The 24,762-nt window shown below is 46.0% G+C and overlaps 1 protein-coding gene across 1 annotated transcript in view; it reads left to right on the forward strand.

Annotated features, from left to right (window-relative positions):
• The window catches only part of OTOGL (otogelin like), a 1,067,300-nt gene that overhangs the window by 309,530 nt on the left and 733,008 nt on the right, over positions 1 to 24,762 (forward strand). Inside the window, exon 22 of the mRNA XM_078649280.1 lies at positions 12,896 to 13,003. Coding sequence (XP_078505406.1) covers positions 12,896 to 13,003 — 108 coding nt within the window. The remainder of the gene's footprint in view (positions 1 to 12,895; positions 13,004 to 24,762) is intronic.

Consider the following 24,762-nt stretch of genomic DNA (forward strand, 5'->3'; position numbering starts at 1 on the left):
TGGCAGCTCTTAGTACCTGAATGGCTGGCGGCTCCTTCACAGTCTTCACCCCTCTGGCCTCTGGCACATTAGTCGCCTTCCCGCCATTTCCCCTCATGAGATCCACTACTGTAGGACCGGCTGGTTTAACCATTGTTCCTCCTTTCTTTTTCTCCGAGATTGTCCGGGCTCCTATACCAGTTCCTTCCCCTCTGCGAGCCTGCACAGGTGTTGTAGCCAGCGCAACAGCCTCGGTGCTCGCCGCAGTAGAGCTCTTCAGAGCGAGCCTTGCCTTCGTTTTTGCCAATGCCGCCGCTAATTTTGGGGCCATTTCAACAGCCGCCTCGACCCCCAGAAGCTCGGCCGTCTCCAGATCAGCCACAAACGGTACAAGCCCATCTGATGCCGGCTCCAATGCCCAGCCCGCCAGGCAGAGACCCGCTTCCACTCCAACGCCATCTGCACGCTGAATCAGGACTGCTGAGGCCGCCGAAAATGCTGAAGCTGCCCGGGATGGCAGGAATGTCTTCCTCACATTTTAGCAATACCAGAGCAGCGCCAATCCAATAAAGGCCCCACCAGCTGGATATATCGTCCCTGCAGAATGTGCGGGGCTAGCGGAGTACAGGTAAGCTCCACCTGCATAATTCCAGCTCTCTGTCCTTTTCAATGAGGAAAATCACAGCATTGTGGTTGAAAACAACATCGGGCTCTCAGTTCAGTGCAAGCTACGGCCTCAGTCGACCGCCATCTTGCCTCTCACCGAACAATACCCAGCATTCCAGTGTGATAGTTAAAACAAATGTGATCAAAGTAAACAAATGAACATCCATAAACAAACAGATGGGGACATTGTCGTCCTTCTCTAGACCTCTTTCTTCGCTGCTTGTGTTAGCCGACATAAGTGCCATTCCTTGTTTTCTTAGTTTAAAGTTTCAGTGATAAATGTAGTAATATATCTTTGATTCTGGAATAAAATCCTGGCATCTCATTCTGGGCACTGTGCAGCACCCGCTTTGATGTGGAGCCAGTATGGGTGCTACTGTGGTTTGCTACAGTGATGCTGTGACAGGTGCTACGCCTCAGCACATGTTGCAGCAGAAGGCCATTGAGATATGTTATGGACACGGATTTTATCATCATGTTAGAACTGACAGTATCTGAATAGGTGGGGGAAGCCATGTCAAAAGCCTTAAAAAAAGACAGGCCTTCCTGTCTGACCGGTTTGGACTTGCAAAGTGTCTCAGTATGGACACACCCTCTGGGTGCAGGAGGGTCCCCAAAGTGTGGATCAGAGATAAGAGATAATCGGAGCAAAGGCATACTCTTGACAAGTTGCAGTTGCGAAGACCCCTCAGTCCCCCCCCCGGGTCCCCACCCCCACCCCCGTCATCGTGTGTGTCAGCCCAGGCTGAGACAGCTTCCAGGGCACACACACAGACAGTTTTTGAGCTGCCAGCCATGCACAAGTACTTCACAGGTCTTTAACCCCTTGGCCGCTGCGGTAATTCCGCCGTGGCGCTATGGGGGAGGGGGGGTGCGCGGCGCCGCAATACTCATGACGGAACCACTCCGTCATGAGCCGCGGTGGCGCTGTGCTTGTGACGGAATGGTTCCGTCGCGGCCCGCCCGCCTAATAGAACGCTCAGCGCAGGCGTGAAATCAGCGCCGCACAGGCGCGGCGGCCGGGCTGTTACGGAACCATTCCGTCACCAGCACAGCACCACCGTGGCTCGTGACGGAATGGTTCCGTCACGAGCATGCAAGGGGTTAAAAGACCATTCGCGTGTTAATGAGGCTTTGTTATTTTTTTCACCTCTTAGCGCCCCTGCATCTCCACTCTGACTATGGCTGAGACACACAACTGGCGCCTGGAGGCAACAATGGAAGACGAAGAGGTGGGGTAGAGTGCGTGCCCCACCTGAGGGGATGCTGCACCCCCCCGGATGGCACGCCCCAAAGTTTGAAGACCTATGCCATAGAGGCATATGTCAGGAGTGTACATTGTACTGATATCACTAAAAGCCCTGTTTCACTTGGGTTCTGCCCAGAAACAAGGCACAGGCTGGATTTGCAGCGCTATAGATATTTGCTATAGATATTTGCCAAAGTGTGCTTATTTTGACTTGAGCACTGTAAATTAAAATGAGAGCAGTGCCTTACTATATATTAGGAACCTCTCAAAGGAAATTTAAGTGCCGCAAACTGGGTAAAGATAATACTGGTTATTTATAGAGGGATTAGAAACACCAAATGTTGCATGCAAAACACAAGTTATTAATAAGGGATCTAAAGGGAGAAGGGATAAGGAAGAGAGGAACAAAAAAAGAGATGGAGGTCAGTCCTGCTTCGTTCCTATCTTCCTCCAGGCAGATAATTCATCAGTATAAACCAGACTAGTCCTCTTTTGCAATTCGCAAGAGAACAAAGGCCCTGCCCTGTCCAGTCCAGCTTCACTCCTCTCACCTTCCAAAGAGCTTACTTGTCCTGTCCAGACCAGATCGTTTTAGTACTCTTCTCTTTCCATAAAGTTTACCAGTCATACCCAGGTATTCCAGACTATTTACTCGTTACATAATGCACTCGTTACATAATGTGCATAAAATGCTTGTGCCACAGAAGGAGTAATGAAAGGCATTATCGGCATTGCCTTATGTAATAAACTAAAAAATATAAAAGTTAATTTTTCCCAAAAGTAAAATATTTTCAGTGTCATGTAGTCTATGGGTTCTGGAAAAATCTAACAAGGGTATCAGCTCTCAAATATAGCAGAAAATACATTTTATGGGACATGTAAAGACCAGTGTTTAGAACTTGAAAAATTGAGCACCATCTTCCTGGAGCAATTTCACATCTCTCCACTGCTCTTGGAAAAAAGTGTGTCCTTATTCTTTTGACAAAAGTGCTGGAAAAAGGTGGATGAAATACTTACCTTACTTGAAATCCCACAGCTAGCCTGCTCAGGGTCAGAGTGCTGCTGTAGTGACTTAACCTGTGAACCAGTTTTGCCCATGGCCCAGAGAAGTGCTCACATACACTGTCTCTTGCAGCACATAGAGAAATACAATTAGAGGGAACAGTGGGGCTAAGTCCACATATGGTGTGCAGAGCAGAATAAAAAAATTACAGAGTAGAAAGAGGAAGAGCTTTTCAAGACACTCCATCAATGAAAAAAGTTTGAAAGTGATTCTTTGCTGCTACAGCTGTTAAAACAGTGTAGTATGATTGCAATTGCGCACACAGCAATGCGGTCAGGTTGGTTGCGGCTACCACTTGCTGCCAGTGCTCGCGGCGGGGACAGACCAATTCCCCGTATTATTGTAATCCAAAAAGAAAGATTGCCGCTGCACTCCAAGTTTTCACAATAGCACAATTTTATTTACGGTGCCAGCAAACACCAAAACGTTTCGACTTCATTAGGCATGCAAAGGTGTAGCTAAGGATATGCTGTTTATTAACATTGTTGAGTGTGGAAATGGGGCATGCCTCATGAAATCAAAGCCCTGGTGAGTTAGAGGTCCACTCTCCTTCCTCAACATTGGTAGTGTAAAGCATATGATAAATCTGCATATGGTTTTTCATTTGTATTAGTTTTTATAAAAAGATATTTAACCAAAATCAAAATTCAAGGTGTTAAATTTGTGTTGTAAGATAACAATCACTTTGAAAATACCTAGTGACCATAAGATTTGGTTCCACATGTAAAGTATTTTTAATGTGCAGTGTGTGAAGCAGTGAATTTTGTTTTTCTCATGTAAAGATTGCGGAACTGTAGTACAAAAAGCATATTTATTAAGATAGTTGCTATAAATGTTGTTTATTTTCACTGTTATGGTGTAAATAAATGCACACCCAAGCATGCAGAATATTGGAGTAACTGTATAATATGGTCTAATATTGCTTTTAGGGATTCTGGTGACATCATGAACCATAAGGCACATTGGTTTGTATTTGCTACCAGAACTACGAGATGGCAACATAGGATCACGTCACCCTATATGTATTTTCAATTACATGTTTATTTTGAGGTAGTTAGCTTAAAGCTGTTTTCTTCAAAATGCAGCTAACAATGGTCACAGATTGGAATTGGAAAGTATTTATTTTACTTACATTAATACATTGTTGCTAAAACAATGGACAAAGGCAAGTGTACAAAGGCAAGGACCAGTGCATTTGTTTAATTACGTGATGCTTCATTTATTCCATTATTTTGGATTTTCTGCATTTGCTTCATAATATGGCACATAATTTGCAGATTTCACTAAAAAATATTTCTTATTCAAGCCAATGAAACTGATACTGCTGAATAATGTGCACTTTTTTGCAACACAATTTAGATATCCTTTCTGTATATTTTTCCTCTTCCGTTCCCCATAATACTAGTAGCCCTGCAATTGGTGTTATAAGTTGAGGGGGTGACAGCCTCACTCAAGTCAAGTCAAGTTTAAATTTGTATAGCGCACTACTCACCCAGTGGGTCTCAAGGCGCTTGAGGGAGGGGGGGGGGAGTATTACTTATCAAATATCCAAGTTTTTAGTTGTTTTCTGAAGGTGAGGTGGTTCTGTGTGAGGCGGAGGTGGATGGGGAGGGAATTCCAGGTCTTGGCCGCTAAGTAGGAGAAGGATCTTCCTCCCATGGTGGATCTTTGGATGCGTGGAATGGCGGCTAGGGCTTGATTGGACGAGCGAAGTTGGCAGGTGGGGGTGTAGAAGGACAGGCGCGTGTTGAGGTATTCGGAACCTAGGTCGTAGAGGGCTTTGTGTGCGTGGGTGAGGAGGCAGAACGTTATTCTCTTGTTGATGGGGAGCCAGTGGAGGTCTTTTAGGTGACCGGAAATGTGAGCTTGGCGGGGGATGTCTAGGATGAGTCTGGCTGAGGCGTTTTGGATGCGTTGGAGTTTTTTCTGTAGTTTGGCTGTGGTTCCGGCGTAAAGGGTGTTTCCGTAGTCTAGTCGGCTTGTGACCAGTGCATGGGTGATCGTCTTTCTTGTTTCGGTGGGGATCCAACGGAAGATTTTGTTGAGCATACGTAGGATGTTGAAGCATGATGATGAGACGGCGTTGACATGTCTGGTCATCGAGAGGGAGGAGTCCAGGATGAAGCCCTGGTTACGTGCGTGGTCAGTTGGTATGGGTGCGGTTCCCAGGGCCGGTGGCCACCATGAGTCGTCCCAGGCGGAGGGGGATGACCCTAAGATGAGGACTTCCGTTTTGTCCGAGTTAAGTTTTAAACGGCTGTTCTTCATCCACTCGGCCACTTCTTTCATCCCTTCATGTAGGTTGGTTTTGGTGGTGTTTGGGTCTTTGGTGAGGGATAGGATCAGCTGAGTGTCGTCTGCGTAGGAGATAATGTTGAGGTTGTGTTGGCGCGCAATGGGTGCGAGGGGACTCATGTATACGTTGAAGAGGGTGGGACTGAGTGAAGATCCTTGGGGTATGCCGCAGATGACTTCGGTGGCCTCTGATTTGTAAGGGGGAAGGCGGACTCTCTGGGTTCTACCGGCGAGGAACGAGGTTATCCATTCCAATGCTTTTCCTTGTATTCCGACATTGCTGAGGCGTTGTATGAGGGTGTTATGACAGACCGTGTCGAAGGCTGCGGAGAGGTCGAGTAGGATGAGGGCAGCAGTTTCTCCGTTGTCCAGTAGAGTTCGAATGTCGTCTGTTGCTGCGATGAGGGCGGTCTCGGTGCTGTGTTTGGCTCGGAAGCCGGACTGTGAAGGGTCGAGGGATTTGTTGGATTCGAGGAAGGCGGCAAGTTGATTGTTGACGGCTTTCTCAATGACTTTGGCAGGGAATGGGAGGAGCGAAATTGGGCGGTAGTTCTTAAGTTCAGTAGGGTCTGCTGTAGGTTTCTTCAAGAGTGCGCTGAGTTCGGCGTGTTTCCAGCTTTCAGGGAAGGTGGCGGAGTTGAGGGAGCAGTTGATGACGTCTCGAAGATGGGGTGCGATAGTGGAGTCTGCTTTGTTGAAAATGTGGTGGGGACATGGGTCGGTTGGCGATCCTGAGTGGATGGTGTTCATCAGGCGGATGGTGTCTTCAGTGGTGATTGGGTTCCAGGGGAAAACGTTGTTGGAGGGGGTTTTGGTTCGGAGGTAGGTGGGGTGGGCTGGTCTCCAAAGCTGTTATGTATGTCAGCGATTTTGTTGTGGAAGAACGAGGCTAGAGAGTCGCAGAGGTCTTGGGATGGAGTGATGTCGTTGGTGCCGGCGGTGGGGTTGGTAAACTCTTTGACGATGTTGAATAGTTCTTTGCTGTTGTGGGCATTGTTGTCGAGTCGATCCATGAATGCTGATTTCTTGGTGGATCGGATCAGTTGGTGGTGTTTGCGGGTGGCGTTCTTGAAGGTGGCCAGGTTGTCAGTGGTTGGGTTTTTTCGCCAGGCTTTCTCGAGGGTGCGACAGGTCTTCTTGGATTTCTTAAGGTCATCATTAAACCAGGGGGCTTTTTTGCTGCCTTGCTTGATTTGATGGTTTTTCAGGGGTGCTAATTCGTCAGCGCTGTGGGTGATCCATTGTGTGAGGTTGGTGGCTGCTTGGTTTGGGTCCGATGATTTTGCAGGAGGGTTTTGGTGAAGCGATGTGAGGAGCTGGTCGGTGGTAATTTTATTCCAGTTTCTCCGGGGAATTGGTTGTGGGTGGTATTGGGTCGTAGTCTTTTTGTAGTTGAAGTGGACGCAGCTGTGGTCCGTCCAATGGAGAGCTGTGGTGTGATTGAAGGAGATGTGTTTGCTGGAGGTGAAGATTGGGTCGAGCGTGTGCCCGGCCGAGTGGGTGGGGGTGTCAATGAGTTGTTTGAGTCCGAGATTGGTGAGATTGTCCAGAAGGGTGGTGGAGTTGTTGTCGTTGTTCTTTTCCAGGTGGAAGTTGAGGTCTCCCAGTAGAATATAGTCCTCGGAGGGGAGGGCGTGAGGGCTGATGAAGTCAGTGATGTCTTCGTTGAAATGTGTGCGGGGTCCGGGTGGTCTATAGAGGAGGGTGCCTCTGAGTGTGGTCTTAGGGTCTGTATGAATCTGGAAGTGAAGGTGTTCGGCGGTTGTGAGGTTGTCATCGGAACTGGTCGTGATGCGGATGGTGTTCTTATGAACGATGGCGATTCCTCCTCCTGTTTGGTTGATGCGGTCTTTTCGGATGATCTTGTAGCCGGCCGGGATGGCTATGGCTATGTCGGGCGCTGATGAGGCGTTCATCCAGGTTTCCGTAAGAAAGGCGACATCCGGCGATGACGTGTCGAGTAGGTTCTAAAGTTCAATGGCGTGTCTGTGGACCGAGCGGGTGTTGAGTAGGATGCACTTCAGGAGGTTAGTATCGGAGCTCTGTTTGGAGTCTGTGGATTTGGTGCGAGTCTTGATGCAGTCGAACTTGCAGGCGAGGCAGGTGAAGGGTCCATCGGAGTGTCCTGGGGCGGCTTGGTAGCATTCTGGGAGGCGACCGGAGTTGAGTGCTGAGAGGGTAGCGGAATCGTATGTTATGCGGGTGGAGTGGGTTTTGCGGGGGCCAGGAGGTCTGGCGCTGGGCGCGGTCCAGGCGCGGACGGGCGTAGATGGGCTTACCTTTGGCGCGCCTTCGCCGCGCGTGGGGCGTGACCGCGGCGCATGGACGCTGCGCGTCAGCTGATCTGACATAAGTGGAAAGCGGAGGGGGGCGGAGCGAGGGAGGAGCAGCTGGGCGGTGGGAGCGGGGTGGCGAGTGGAGAGGGGTCGCTACTAGGTGATGTAGGGAGCGGCGGTGGGGCCGCGGGGAGCAGCGGCTGGGAACGGGGAGGGGAGACGGCCTGGGACAACAAAAATGGCACCAAACAACAACAAGGTGATGCAGGGCGAGATCGGGGCACAGAAAATAATTCAGGCAGCAGAAACGTGAAGCACAGTCTGGCACTCAAATTAATCAATTTTAGCAGCAGCAAATGCGATCTTCAGCAATACGCGCTGCACAGGCTGGCACACCAATTATTTTAGCAGCGATCAGCAGCCAATACGATACCACAGGAGGCGAGATCAGGGGTATAGTCAGGCACAGAGTGTGGCAGCGCTACGGGATGGCCAGGAGCGGGTGGAGTGACCGTGTCTGACCAGGTCAGGGCGGTCACAGCTCTTCTCCGTTTCGGTCTCCTCTTAAGATCCAGTGGGAGGGAGGAGCAGCTGGGAGGCGGGAGCGGGGTGGCGAGTGGAGAGGGGGTCGATACTAGGTGCTGTAGGGAGCGGGGGTGGGGCCACAGGGGAGCAGTGGCTGGGAGCGGGGAGGGGAGACAGCCTGGGACAACAAAAATGGCACCAAACAACAACAAGGTGATGCAGGGCGAGATCGGGGCACAGAAAATAATTCAGGCAGTAGAAACGTGAAGTACAGTCTGGCACACAAATTAATCAATTTTAGCAGCAGCAAATGCGATCTTCAGCAATACGCGCTGCACAGGCTGGCACACCAATTATTTTAGCAGCGATCAGCAGCCAATACGATACCACAGGAGGCGAGATCAGGGGTACAGTCAGGCACAGAGTGTGGCAGCGCTACGGGATGGCCAGGAGCGGGTGGAGCGACCGTGTCTGACCAGGTCAGGGCGGTCACAGCTCTTCTCCGTTCCTGTCTCCTCTTAAGATCCAGTGGGAGGGAGGAGCAGCTGGGAGGCGGGAGCGGGGTGGCGAGTGGAGAGGGGGTCGATACTAGGTGCTGTAGGGAGCGGGGGTGGGGCCGCGGGGGAGCAGCGGCTGGGAGCGGGGAGGGGAGACGGCCTGGGACAACAAAAATGGCACCAAACAACAACAAGGTGATGCAGGGCGAGATCGGGGCTCAGAAAATAACTCAGGCAACAACCTCAACACTTGTCAAGGTGAACCACAAAAGTCACAAAATTAACCTGCTCTTAACAGTCTGGTAGCTTGGCTTAAAGCAGTCAGGTTTAACGTAGAAGCACTGTGTAAAGTATTTATGCAACACAATAATAAAGAACAATAATAAAGTGAAAACACAACACAAGATAAATGCCCAACCATTTTAACAAGATAGAGCAATATTTTGTGAATAAAATGACACCAAAACAACAAAGATCCTATCTTTAGAACCACCAGAGATAATCAATTTGAAGCTTTTGTGTAGATATAATATAGTGCCTAAAAGCACCAAGCACCACTAGCAGTCATCTGGTCATGCTAGAACGGGGGAAGTAAGAAGTTCATGCTGATGGAGCGTGCATTGGATATAGGGACCAGGTAAGTCCTGCTGAAAAAGTTACCTTCTCAAAGTCTGGGGTGTAGGGTTCGCTTTGCGGGGATGAGCCCGTGAGGAGCAAGAAGAGTGTTGTAGATGGTTGTCACTGTTGCACGAAGATCCGACCGAGTGTAAGTCATTGCTGGAGCTTTGTATTGGCAATCACTGCAGGCTGTTATTTCTATAGCGTGAAGTGTAGATCTAGCATTGCCTGTCATCACTGGCATTGCTGTAATGCAAAGAGTCATATTCGCTGGAACTTCGTGTTGACAATCGGTACGAACGGGCATGTTCACTGTCGTAAAGAGCCAAAAACTTCAGGATTTCTCCTTCTCTTGCAGAGGACTGCAACCTGATGCCAGCCAAGGGTCCAGCACCTGGTCGGTGCTCCTCTTTGGGATCAGGGACTCACTCTAACAGAGGCTAGCAGGGCTCAGGCAGATCTAGTTGCAGGTCCAGTTGCAGCAGGTCAGCCGTGCAGTTGCAGTAAGGCCTCTGGAGCTTGTTGTGTCCCTAGAGCTCAGAACAAGAAGTCTGTCAACCGACCCTTGGAGTCGCTCAGTTAGCCTGGGATGAAGAGAGCATGTCCAGTCTTCTTTCTCAGAGATCAAGGCAGGCCTCAACCAGCAGAAAAGTAATCTGAGAAACAAGGCAGGCCTTCAGCAGCAGTGAAGTCCAATGTTTATACCTGGTGCCAGCCTTTGAAGTGGGGGGGACATCCTGACCTTTCCCCACATCTGTTTCTGGAAAGTTCTTACCCTCTCCTGGCAAGGCTTCAAGAAGTCTGGCATGACAAAAAGCTGACGTCAGATTCATATGTGAGCGCTGGAGGAAAGGTCTTGAAGTGTAAGTGAGGCAGGGAATAGCTCTACTCCCAACTATCCTGGCAGAATGGCCCATCATGCCAACACCCTTGTGTCACACTGTCTGGGAGTAATCCACAAACCCCAACAGCAGATCCATGCACAGTCATGTAATAAGGAACCCCGTGAAAGTTAATGGGAGAGATAGGCCTTGCAGTAGTGAAAAAGACATTAGGAGTTTTGTCACTACCAGCCTATGAGCCATTAGGGCCTACCAAAGGAGTAACATATAAGTATTAGAAATGAAGGTTTAGGCCTGACAAAAGGATTATTTGCCAAGTCGAAATGGCAGATTAAAACTGCACTACAGGCTCCAGTGGGGGAGCTGAGATATGTTTTAAAATGCTTTAGTAGGTGACACAATGATGGTGTAGGCCCACTAGTAGCATTTAATGTACAGGTCAAATACTACAATTTACTAGGAACCCTACAAGTAAATTAAGGGGCTTCTTACGATGTCGGTTGGAGTTGCCCCTGACTGACACCTCCTCTGGTCTGCGGTTCCGACAGCCCGATTTCGATGCAACCGAAAACTGTTTGGTCGGTTTCCCACTGTTCTCTTTGGGAGCTAGTGTCATGGCTGTAAACCGGCCATAATACAAGCCCCTATGGAGAAAAGGGGTGTGTATAAAACCCTGCACCCTGTGGCAGGAACCCCATGGAGCCTGTCACACAGTGCATGGATTTACAGGGGGCTCCCTACGTACCCCCTCGGCCACCAACCATAGGCCGCGAAGACAAGGTAGCCCTGCTAGGGGTCCCCTAAGTCATTCTCTGACAGCCTTTCTGTTAGAAATGGGATATCTGGTTGGCTAAGGCTTGCGCCAAAGCCAGGCAGAGACCACCACTCTAGTCAGGGCGAGGGAGTTACACACCAAAGATAACCCCTGCTCACCCTCTAGGAAGTTTGGCACGAGCAGTCAGGCTTATGCAAGAGGCAATGTGTAAAGCATTTGCGCATGCACACAGCAACAACATCACAGACACACCACAAAAGGAACTCCACGAGAGGTTATATAAAAAATAGCCTTTGTATTCTCCTAACGCATTAGAATAGTAATAACATCATATACATTGTGCCACCTGGCACTAGGTCATATTTACAAGGGATTATATACACCTGACAGGGCCCACTGGACCACTGTCAGAACCGTCACAGAGTGAACTTAGTAAAAGTTAAACATATCATAAACGTACAACCAGTAATCACTGGTAACCAATGTACTCAGCATCAGCCTGTAACATAAACTACATTATGCACAGTATCACATTAGGCGCGAATTACATTCTGCGCCAACCTCACCAGCATAAACACATTATGCCATCATCTCATAAGTCTAAACGCATTAGACCCTAACCTCCTAAGCATACTCACATTAGGAAATAATCTCAGTGGAACACAATCTCACTAGCATAAACTATAATATGGAAAACAACCTCATAATCATAAAAAACACATTTAGAGGTATAAAACTATATAAATCACATTTTCTAGCACCACATAATCACTGACGCCCTGGCCAACTGGCCTTCTCAAAGGGGCTCAAACGCCCTGTATTGCGACTTATATATTGCGCCCTGTGTCCAGAATGTCAGGGCTGCTGTCAATGCAGCATAGTTTGCATGTGCGCAATTGCGCTGGGGCCTAGGAGTGCATCTCACTTCTCTCTCTCATAATGCCCTCAAAGTACTGTGGCCTAATTGTTGCAGCTGGCACTAAGTGCTGTGCAGCTGTAATGCCAAACGTGGGCCTGGGCACTAACTATGCCCTCTGAGCTATTGCGTAAAATGTTGTAGCTGCCCACGCTGGTGCGGTGCAGCTGAGAACAATGGACATGGGCCCTGGCATGACTGAGTCCTCGGGGCCCCACTGGGCTCTTTAAATTACACTGGCCCCACATCGTTGCAGTTGCCCACTGTTAACCGGGCAACTCAAAAACCATGGCACGGGCCCATCTAGGCCTCCTAACAACTCTGTGACCATGGGGGGGCGGGCATCGACGATGTGCCCCGACACACCCCAAGCCACCATTGAACAGAGCCCCACTCACCGGAACTCAGCTGGAGGACTCTTGACTTCACCCGGGCTCATTTTTAAAAAAAAGGAAAGTTTGCACTTGGTTTTGTGCTTATGTTAACACATCCTGTAGACGCCTGTATGTATACAATGTAATTCAACTGACACTAATTCTTTCTAATTACATTTTATTTTATTAAAAATATTTATTGCTTTTTTCTTATATATTATTGTTTTGTCTGTGCATATTATCAACTCTTAAATACATTTCAAAATCCACAATTCATTAGCTACAGTATTTTTGTTCACAATCATATACAGAAAAATTTCCTTCAACGCGTTTCGGCAAAGCCTTCCTCAGGAATTCTGTATATATTCTCTGTATCAATGATGACTACAAAATAAAAATAATGCCAATTAATTGAATGTCACTTCTATACTTTATCAGCGTCAAATGGATTGTTATCTTTTATAGCTGTGCACAATATATATCATTATTATACTTGACAGTTAACTAACCCAACAGGTGAGGCCTAGCCATTTACTCCAAATGATATCAGTTTCATTATTTCATACTCAACTGTATATTATCTTTTCTCCTTATACACATATGCTACATATTATCTACACATTACATTTCCTATTTACAATACCAATTGGCAACCCACCACATACATTGCTGTACAACTTATATCCAACGTATTCCCACTATATACATACACTTTGAACAATTGTACTGGAGCTGAATAAGACATTAAAACAAATGACTATGTGCCCTGTTGAAGATATGTAACTTTGTGACTCATTCTTTCCTCCTTTTCCTCATAAAGAATGGCTGAGCATAAAGGGAAATGCTATGTTCCGGATAGTTGCCCATGCACTTGGAAAGACTGGGAATACCTTTCAGGGGAAGTGATTTCTACACCCTGCTATACTTGGTAAGATTTGAATTTTTATTGAGAATTCTGAATATAGAATTTCTGGGATCTGATTTTTATATTTTTCATGGTATTAATTGTTTCACACACCAAGTGACTAGATGGTTATTCTCAGCATTACAATGCCAGAAAAATCGCATTATGCATGTTATGCCATTTCTAAGTGCTGTAAAAACCTGTTGCCTCTAAGACTATCTAGTACATCCCAAGACACCTACTCATTTAATCCAAATCCAGCAGTGCTTGGTGTGGCTATGCAAAATGTATTTTGATGTATTTTAGTAATGATTTTGTACTTATGAATCATGTTGAACTTCCGTAATTGGAATGATCAAATAGTTCATCATGGCATTTGAAAATGAGATATAAAATTGCAGGTTCAGAAATTTTCTTTCTCAAAGAAATTTTGCACTAAATAATTTTTAACTGTTCTGCCTGTGTGGTAAAGCAGTAAAATCCACAAAATAATTATAGATGGAATGATAGAAATTATCTCAACCACTGGTTAATTACTCGGGCTGCATACCAGTTCATCGCTATTTTGCGCACCATGTCACCTCAGTTTAGACTCAGCTATATGCTAATCAGTATTGACCCTACTCCAATCAAAACAGTCTAGCTCAAGCTGCCAGCCAGGTCCTCCCTGAACCGGAACACAAGCAACCCAGGATTATTTTGCCCTATTTGTGGGTTCATCAGCCAGGTACAGCTTGGTTCCAATGACACAGTGTCCACGGGACCCTAAGTAGGAAGGGTATTCACAGACACTGGTCCCATTAAGACTCAAAGTGGTTGAGAAGTGATGGAAGAGCAGGGAATAGAAAGTATAAGGCTAAGCATATTAGTAACAGAAATCGTACCATATTTGATTGTATAAATGTTCCTCATCATTTGTAGAGAACATAACACACTCATATTTGGATAATAAAAGAAAATCTTCATTCCTTTCATGTGTACATGGTGGTGTCTTAGACTTCCCTAAATTAGCTATAACTGTCACTTTAACTGTTGTTTGTTTCTGTGAATATATATTTTTTCCAGTGAATATATATGTTCAGTGAATATATATATATATATATATATATATTTCAGTGAATATCTCTCTCTCTCTCTCTATATATATATATATTACCTACTGGCGATAGCCAGTAGGTATATATAGTTAGGATTTGTTCTCTATGGGATTTCTGAAAATTCTATGTCTAATAACTTTGGCGTTTGTGGACGGAATTGGCTGAAATTTTCAGGAAAATGGCACATTTTGTTTCTGAGCAGCCCCTGAAAATTTGGGAGGGGTTTCGTCAAGGGGGGGCCGAGAAAAAAGGGGGTCCCAAAACACGTTTTTCCCATTCATTTTTCCATAGGGCGGTTGGACTCACTTTTAGCTCGAACGGCTGAATGGATTTACATGAAACTTGGCAAAATTGTAGATATGGTTTGCCCGACGTGCCTTTGCTATGTCTCAATATATGTGCTCCAGTGGATTTTGAGAAATTAACGTTTAAAAAAAAATATATATCTGTGACAGCGCACCGGTTAGCGCCCCGGTTCGCGTACCGGACGCGTCACGGAACTTCGCGAAGCGAAGCTGATTGGCTCTCCGGTGTCTGTCAACATTCTAAACAGTCCGGAGCGGCCGCCATCTTGTCTCTCGGTAGGATCGCGAGACAAGATGTGGTGAAAAACGAAGGGGGAAATGAAGGAAAGGGGGCAAGGTAGACCCCTCCTGACCCCCTAGGATTGATGAGGGGGATATTAAAGTCCCCCGCGGGGCAAAAAAAAAATAAATTTTTTTTTTGCGATTTTTCGCGGTAGAGGCGCTTCCCGGTACGTAACGGGAGTCCGCCATCTTGTGTTTTTGGAGCGTCCGGTTCGCGTACCGGGTAGCGTCCCGGTAAGCGTAACAAGGGGAAAACCAAGAGAAACAGTAAAAAAAAATTTAAGGGAATAGATTTCCAGCAAACTTGGCAAAATTGTAGGGACTGTTTGTTTGATGTGCCTTTGCAAGGCCTCAAGATATGTGCACGTGTGGATTTTGTCTAATTAAGGTTAAAAAAAATATATATATCTGTAAGCGTGCTCCGGCGCGCTTACGTTACGGGTTTTGTTTGCGCTGCAGAGCCGATACGTCACGGTTATGCGACGCGTCATGAGGCGTCTCACGTGGCTACGTGATACGTCACGTAATAAAGAATATATTTTACAGCTATAGATATTAGCTTTTAAAAAACCAATGAAATTCACTGAAAAAACCATAGGTTAGAGACCATATATAGTTAGCTGGACATTTTATTGACATAAAACCAATGAAATTCCATATATAGTTAGTTGCACTATATATCGCGCACCCGCAATCCACTGCTGATGATGTCACATATTACATCATTCATGACATGGTCCGTGACATCACTGATGACATCACTGATGACATCTCAAATGACATCACTGATGACATCACTGATGACATCTCAAATGACATCACTGATGACATCACTGATGACATCTCAAATGACATCACTGATGACATCATGACACACCAATACCAGTTACTACATACGCACTCACTGATTCCTACGTCTACACACACATTCACTCATTCACCCATACAATCCCTCATACATACAGTCACTCATTATTACAACACTATCATATGCACTCATACACCTATGCAGACACTCACACACTGCCACTCATCCATGGAGTTACTCACACACCTAGTCAGTCCTGTAAAGAATCAATCACACTTCGATTTCCTCATCTATACAGTTAAACACAGAACACCATACTTTTTCACACATATACTAACACATACTTACTCTTACGCCGCCGTCCCCCGCATCCGAAGAGCCACCACAGGGGGACGGTCCTTCTCCTACCTCGCCGCCAAAACATGGAACTCCCTCCTGACTCACCTCCGCCTGACCCAGGACCACCTCGCCTTCAGGAAGCAACTCAAGACCTGGTTGTTCGAGCAGTAGCAGACCCCCCTCCTCTAGCACCTTGAGACCCTCTGGGTGAGTAGTGCGCTATATAAATGCCTTGATTGATTGATTGATTGCTCTTATACAATCACTGATACAAGTACACATTGATATTCACAGAGTCACACACCTCCCAGCCAGCCACACACACACTCAGTCTTCCATACATCCACTCATTCTTCAATATGTAAAACATATTTAAACTTTACAAAAACACACAGACACTAGATGATGTCATCAGTGATGTCATCAGTGATGTCATTTGAGATGTCATCAGTGATGTCATCAGTGATGTCACTGACCATGTCATGAATGATGTAATATGTGACATCATCAGCAGTGGATTGCGGGTGCGCGATATATAGTTAGTGCAACTAACTATATATGGAATTTCTTTGGTTTTATGTCAATAAAATGTCCAGCTAACTATATATGGTCTCTAACCTATGGTTTTTTCAGTGAATTTTCAAGGTTTTGTAAATGCAAATTCCTAACTATATATGGTCTATAACCTATGGTTTTTTCAGTGAATATATATATATATATATGTATATATATATTCACTGAAAAAACCATAGGTTATAGACCATATATAGTTAGGAATTAGCATTTAAAAAACCTTATTTTACTCACACAAAACCATTGAAATTCCATATATAGTTAGTTGCACTAACTATATATTGCGCACCCGCAATCCACTGCTGATGATGTCACATATTACATCATTCATGACATGGTCAGTGACATCACTGATGACATCACTGATGACATCTCAAATGACATCACTGATGACATCACTGATGACAACATCCAGTGACTATGTTTCTGTAAAGTTAAAATATGTCTTACATATTGAAGAATGAGTGGATGTATAAGTGTCTGGACGAAGGATTTAGTAGGTGCATGACTGAATGTATGAGTGAGTGATTAAATGTGTCTCACTGAGTGCATGGGTTAGTGACTAAACTGTCTTAATTTGTGCATCATTATGTCTGTTGTTCTGTAAACTGCTGCATGTGTTGATCAGTAGCTATATGAGTAACTATATGGGTTATTGATTGATTGCCCAAGTATTTGCATGGGAGACTGAGTGTGTGTGTGGCTGGCTGGGAGGTGTGTGACTCTGTACAGATCAATGTGTACTTGTATCAATGATTGTATAAGAGAGTAAGTATGTGTTAGTATATGGTTGAAAACGTAAGGTGCTCTATGTTTAACTGTATAGAGTAGAAAATGGAAGTGTGATTGATTCTTTACAGGACTGACTAGGTGTGTGAGTAACTCCATGGATGAGTGGCAGAGTGTGAGTGTCTGTATAGGTGTATGAGTGCATATGATAGTGTTCTAAACATGAGTGATTCTATGTATGAATGATTGTATGGGTGAATGAGTGAATGTGTGTGTAGACGTAGGAATCAGTGAGTACGTATGTAGTAACTAGTATTGGTGTGTCAATGGTTTCAAAAATTATACTCTGTTTTTAACACTGGGTGAAACAGAGGTTATATTAAAATGTGAGGAGATGCATTGTATTGTCACATGAATGATATCATCAGTGATGTGGTCATTGATGTCAAATGAGATGTCATCAGTGATGTCATCAGTGATGTCATTTGAGATGTCATCAGTGATGTCATCAGTGATGTCACTGACCATGTCATGAATGATGTAATATGTGACATCATCAGCAGTGGATTGCGGGTGCGCAATATATAGTTAGTGCAACTAACTATATATGGAATTTCAATGGTTTTGTGTGAGTAAAATAAGGTTTTTTAAATGCTAATTCCTAACTATATATGGTCTATAACCTATGGTTTTTTCAGTGAATTTTCAAGGTTTTGTAAATGCTAATTCCTAACTATATATGGTCTATAACCTATGGTTTTTTCAGTGAATTTCAATGGTTTTTTAATAGCAAATATCATAAGCTGTCGAATGTCAAGTACGTGGTAAGTGAAAACATTTTCGTGTTTATGCACACTGATCTGCTTTGAATGGTGCCCCCCCCCTCATTTCTATTACGAGTACTCTCTCTTTGCAGATAGTGAAAGGTAGTTAACGCAGGCCTTTGCCCCCGTTGTAATCCGTCGTGCCTGCTTCTCTCTCCATTTGATTGATTGTTATCCAAGTATTTACTGTTTTAGAATTAGTTCTCTTTGGTTCATTCTCTATTTACAAACAAACACAGAGTCACAATACTCTGTTTAGTCTTTGCAGATAACGAAAAATCGTGTAAAAAAAAAGAAAAGGAATCGAGTAAAATCAGTAGGCCACTAATGGGATCTCTTTTTGACCTCGCTAAAATAGAAACAAATACCAACCTTGGGACACGTTTCAACGGCATGGCAAGAATAAGAGCTCTTTTGTCTCAGAGAGAGGTGGCCTTGAGTTCGGCCCGTGAAACTTTCGTACTTCACATAGCGAACACCCGTACAGAGGTGCACAGCCTTTTCAATTAAGATTTGCCTTTCAATTTCAGCAACATGTTTCCGACTATCTTTAACGCATCCTCCACAAAGTCCCTGGCGCACTTTTTTAAAGTTGTTACCAGTGGTCTCGTGACTTCATTTGAGAAAATCTTTGGAGTCATCCCTGCTTCCTTTCATTCCATTTTCTCCACTCTGGTTCGTGGATTGGCATTTTTACTTGCATTACCAGCGGACGCTCTTGTGCTTTTTTACATTTTTAAATATGGATGTCCCTCCTATGCAACCTCACACCCTGCAGCTGCTGACACTGTTCCGCAATCGCATGCTAGAATATTATGGCACAATGCCGTTGGCGATATTAAGCACGGCATATGGATTATCTTTTCGATTCTCCTACTTCACCTGTGTCCAGCCTGTATTTCACTGCCTGACCTGTGATTTCGATTGGGCCATTGATTTGTGTCTCTGCGGACCGGTTTCTCCTGACGTCGACTTTAATCAGCTGATGACTCCTATCATTACTCACGAGTTGGTTTGTCCTGGCGAAAGGATTATGGCTGTGGCATTGATGCATGGACTACTTGGTCCCTGGAATTTACTGGCGGCAGCACAGTCTTTCTTGGAACAGAGCTTTCTTGAAAACCCACCGAGCTGTCCTCTGATGGTGATAGAGGATCCGGTGCTGGGAGAGCACGTATGTTCTTTTCCGCTTTTAAATTGGATGGCTGAACTGTTTTCGGATGAAGACGGTGACTTCCTATTGGAGGCTGTTGCAGCTTATTTTGCATACACAGTTATGTCATAGACCTTTTTCATGTTTGATATGCTGAGTACTAGCATTTCATTGACAATTCATTGACTTATTTGTCAAGTTTTTATTATTTACCTTGCCTATTGGCTTAAGACTCGATAAAGTACTTGGCTGTTTTATTTTTCTTTAGCATTAAATTTTCCTAGTTTTTAATGCTTTACCTTGCGGACCGTCCACATATAAACTTGCAATCTGCTCTCATGAGATGGCACTTCTATTATCTTATTCAGTTCGTTTCCGGATCATGGGGAGGTGTCATCTAGGTCCTGGATATCTTTACACCGTGTTAAGTTAGCATGGGCTCATTACCGGTTTAAACGCCATTTTTCCTTTTTTGCAACTTCTGCACAAGACACTTAGTTGTTGCTTTAGCTTTCCACCTAGTAGTTCATCGTGGTTTACATGAGAATAATATGTTATTGGTCTACTATCTGCTTTACTTGTTAAACTATATCTGTACAGCGAGTGCTAAAGTTTCAAGAACAACACGATACAGAATTGTTATGAGGTCTGATCTCCACGACTTCATACTCATAACATAAGTGCAACTTCTGCCAATTCTGGGCATGAGGCGGGTTTTATATTGCTTTGCCGAACACACATACACAACAGTTGATGCGGTTCACATGAAGAGAGAGCTGGTGTATGCTGATGTGATTCCTTCAAATCTAAGACACTAAAGTATGGGCACGCCCTAAACCAACACAAAGAGACCTTCTTAGCAAATAATATAATATGTGTATTAGGGAGGGTGAGATATAAGCAGCCGCGGGCCGTGGAGGGAGTTACGATGGGGCAGGGAGGCGGGGAGGGGGAGAAGCAGGGTGGAGCCCTCTCTACCTTGCCCCTCCCCCTCCCCGCCTCCCTGCCCCACCGTAACTCCCTCCACGGCCCGCGGCTGCTTATAAGTGTTGCTAACTCTTATTCATTTACAGCATGTTAACATACTGTCACCATTCGCTTTTTATGTACTAGTAACTATGCTGGTAATTTTGCTACTGATAATATGTGTACTTTTATTATCTAAGGTACTACGCCTGAGAAGACGGCATTAGTAAATAAACATTTCAAATACACATCTGTTCTTCTTAACTCCATGTTCTGGTTTCTAAGAAATCTATAACGACCGACTGTTCATGAGTTCCACGTATCCTGAGGTACTATAAGTTCATATTCTGGATTGTCTAAACATTGAGAGTTTGTTATATCCAATGTGACACTGTACCTAGCTTGCTAAGGAGTTTTTGATTACTAACGTGAGTTTTGGGACACCCTAATTCGCCGAGGTTCCAATCCTCTGTCCACAGTTCTGTGTGAGAACAGAAACCCTGCGACAGGGGCACCCCCGACCCTTGCTGGAGCTTCATCACACTTGCGATACAACTCCAGCAATGCATTCGCCGAGGTTCCAATCCTCTGCCCACAGTTCTGTGTGAGAACAGAAACCCTGCGACAGGGGCACCCCCGACCCTTGCTGGAGCTTCATCACACTTGCGATACAACTCCAGCAATGCGCCACCTTTACGGCACAGATACATCACGCATCTGTGCTGTTTTTGCCCCATGATGCGCCGCATTGTAAATGCAGCACACCATAGGTGACGGAACAGCGGCACAGAATGACTAACACATCCCTGGTGATGCGCCAGTCATCATAAATGTATCCCTATGCTTCTTATCTTGTTAGAGATGAACCGCCATATGTATCATCAAAGTTTTTTGCATTTCCTAAATAGCGAACTTTAAGGAATAAATAGCGATTCTTTACCATTCCTAGTTTGCGATGAGCTATTTGCTAATTAGCCGAATGTAGCCCAATGAAGCCCAATGTAGCCCAATGTAGCCCAAAGATGGCCGCCAGACACACAAAAAAACAAATGTAGCCCAAATATCAGCCAGATGTAGCCCAACTATAGCCCAGTGACAGAATGACCAATCAGCTTCGCAAACCTCCGTTACGCGAAGCGGAGCGCTGTTACAGATATATATCTTTTTTTGAACGTTAATTTCTCAAAATCCACTGGAGCACATATATTGAGACCTAGCAAAGGCACATCGGGCTACCAGTCCCTAATATTTTGCCAAGTTTCGTGCAAATCCATTCAGCCGTTCGATTATTATTATTATTATTTTTTTTTGCCCCGCGGGGCCCTTTTAAAACCTCCACATCAAACCTAGGGGGTCAGCGAGGATCTACTATGCCCCCTTATAGTTATTTCCCCCTTTGTTTTGACCTCCTCTTGTCTCTCGATCCTACCGAGAGACAAGATGGCGGCCGCTACGGACTGTTTGGAATGTTGACAGACGCCGGAGAACCAATCAGCTTCGCTTCACAAAGCTCCGTTGCGCGAAAAGTCCGCGTCCTGGGCCGCTGCCCAGTCCGCTGTTACAGATATATATCTTTTTTAAACGTTAATTTCTCAAAATCCACTGCAGCACATATATTGAGACCTACAAAAGGCACATCGGGCTACCAGTCCCTACAATTTTGCCAAGTTTCGTGCAAATCCATTCAGCCGTTCGGGCTAAAAGTGAGGCTAACCGCCCTATGGAAAACTCAATGTTAAAAACACGTTTTGGGACCCCCCTTTTTTCTCGGCCCCCCCTGGACGAACCCCCCCCAAATTTTCAGGGGCTGCTCAGAAACAAAATGTTCCATTTTCCAGAAAATTTCAGCCAATTCCGTCCACAAACGCCAAAGTTATTAGACATAGAATTTTCAAAAATCCCATAGAGAAAAAATCCTAACTATATATACCTACTGGCGACCGCCAGTAGGTAATATATCAATACATATATATACATACATACACAGTCACACACACACACACACACACACTGTGGCCTGCGGCAATCACCACTGGGTAGTTATAGATAGGATTGCGTTTCCATAAGAAAGGTATTATAGATTTCCTTGTCTCTTTAGTGCCGTTTGACGAATCTTCATGAAACATCCCCAAGAAAGTCTCATCCACCTCAGCTCCTTCCTGAAGAGTTTTGGGGTGATCTGTCAAGTGGGGCCGGGAAAAATGGGGGAGGCCCTAATCAGGTTTTCCCATAGGAAGATTGAACAACACTACTGAAAAAAACAGCTGAATAGAATTGCTCCAACTTGGGCAGAAAGCTAGCTCTTGGTCCAGAAATATGTGATTTTTGTGATGTGGTGCTAATCCGTTCAGTAGTTTTTGAGCAATTAAGGCTCAAAAAGTTTGTATATTTTTCTGCACCGAGGATCTGCGGAGCTGACAGATCTCATGATGAGATCTGATTGGCTGCCCCCACATCAACAATGATGTGGCGATAGCCTTCTTAAGACATAGGACTCTAGGGAAAAGATTTAAAAAACATATAGGGGGGCAGGGTAGGGATATCCTGCCCCCTAGGTCTGGCCAGGGGTGGGATCCCGGTACCACCCCTTTGAGCAAAGATTTTTGCAGTGAATTTGAGGTGGATCTGTGAAGCTGCAGCAAAATTGAAATAAGCACATTTAAAAAAAAATATTCCCCCCAGTGGGATGGGGTCTATTCAGACCCGGTGGTCCCATTTTCCCGGGAGGGGGGCAAGTGCCTCCTGTTTGAGCCTCTATAGGTCCCAGGAACCCATACAATGGGGTACAAAAGGGGGTGGTGATGGACGGAGCATCTGAACCTATCAAACACTCACACCCAGTCAACAGATCTGGGTTTAATCCATCACCGTTCTTTAGCCCACTCTGACACCCCAGTTCAGACATGGCCATATGCAAATCAGTCTGACCATGTGCCTCATGGAACAGTCCAGCCCAAACTGCCAAAGTCATGTCTTCCCTGGACCAGAAACAAGCATCTTGGGACAGGTTTCTGGCATTTCAGCCGTCATCAGCCAGGCTAGCTTGAATCCAGTGGCAAAGTGAGCAAGGGACTCACGTCTGAGCATACCCTGCCAACTTATGGCAAACAAAGCGATACAAAAGGGGATGATGGACGGAGCGTTTGAGCAAATCAAACACTCAGCCCCAGTCAACTGATCTGGGTTTAATCCATCACCATTCTTTAGCTCACTCCGCCACCCCAGTTCAGACATGGCCATATGCAAATCAGTCTGTCCTTGTGCCTCATGGGAACAGTCCAGCGCGAACTGCCAAAGCCATATTTTTTTTTTAAGAAGGGGGGCTATGTAACCCCCCTTTTTTCTAATTGTTTGGCCCTGGGGACCCCATCCCCCAGGGCCTGCCCCAATTTTTTTTTTTAAATGTAAAAATTAGGAAGGGGGCCACGGGGCCCCCCTCCGGAGGCAATAATCTGCCCCGGGACCCCATGCCCCGGGGCATGGTCCTTTTTTAATGTTAGTTTTTGGAGGGGGGGCTGCCTTGCCTCCCTCCTGTGGCCACTTATGGCCCCGGGGACCCCATCCCCCGGGCCGGCTTTTTTTATTATTATTATTTTTTAATTCACATTTTGGGGAGGGGCCGTGTGGCCCCCCTCCCACATTTTAGAAAGCCCCGGGGGGTGGTGGCCCCCGGGGCATCCGTCACGGACCGAATTTAAATATTTAGTGCCCCGGGGAGGTGGCGGTCCCTGGGGTGTGTTGTGGGGCTTGAGCCCCCCACACAGGGTATATTTAAAAAATAAAGCCCCGGGGGGTGGCGATCCCCGGGTCCGTGGGGGGGCCGTGAGCCCCCACCATTCATTTTTTAAATACCCGGGGGTGGTGGTCCCCGGGGATGGGGGGCCTGAGAGCCCCCCAACAAAGTACTAGAACTCCCGGGGGTGGCGGTCCCCGGGGCTGGGGGGCCTGAGAGCCCCACAATGTATTTTAAGAAGCCCAGGGTGGTAGCGGTCCCCGGAGCTGGGTTGCCTGAGAGCCCCCCACACTAAATGTTTAGAAGCATCGGGGGTGGCGGTCCCTGAGGCTGGGGGGGGCCTGAGAGCCCCCCACCCAATTTAAAGATGCCCCGGGGGTGGCGGTCCCCGGGGCTGCGAGGGGCCGTGCGCCCCCGCCTATATTATGATAAAGCCCCAGGGGTGGTGGGCCATGGGGCAGTGTGGGCCCCCCACACTTTTTTTCTGCATGCCCCCGGGATTTCGCCCCCCCGGGGGCTACTTAGCCTTGAAGCGCGGGAGCCCGCGCTTCCTTTTTTTTTTTTGATCGGCAGAATCTGCGCATCCTGCGCTGATTTAAAAAATAAATAAATAAATTTTTGGGTCCTTGTGGGACCCATTAAGCAGTCCTAGGGGGTCAGGGTTTTCTACCCAGGCCCCTTTTCACGTTTTTCACGTTTTTCGCGTTTTTCGCGTTTTTCGCGTTTGTTTTAAAGGTTTCTTGTGCCTTGGTTCTACCGAGGCACAAGATGGCTGCCAACACTTCCTGATTTGGACTGTTGACGGTCAATTAGAATACAGCTCGTGCATGGCAGGGTGCGGTAAGGGTGCGTAGATCCTGCGCGGCCATAGATATATGTACTTTTAAATGTCATTTTCTCAGGAACTACTGAACAGATTTACACCATTTAAGCAAAAGACACAGGTCTGAACTAAGGACATCCTCTTTGCCAAA

Source organism: Lissotriton helveticus, chromosome 1_1, assembly GCF_964261635.1.
Source record: "Lissotriton helveticus chromosome 1_1, aLisHel1.1, whole genome shotgun sequence".
In the NCBI taxonomy this organism is placed as follows: Eukaryota; Metazoa; Chordata; class Amphibia; order Caudata; family Salamandridae; genus Lissotriton; species Lissotriton helveticus.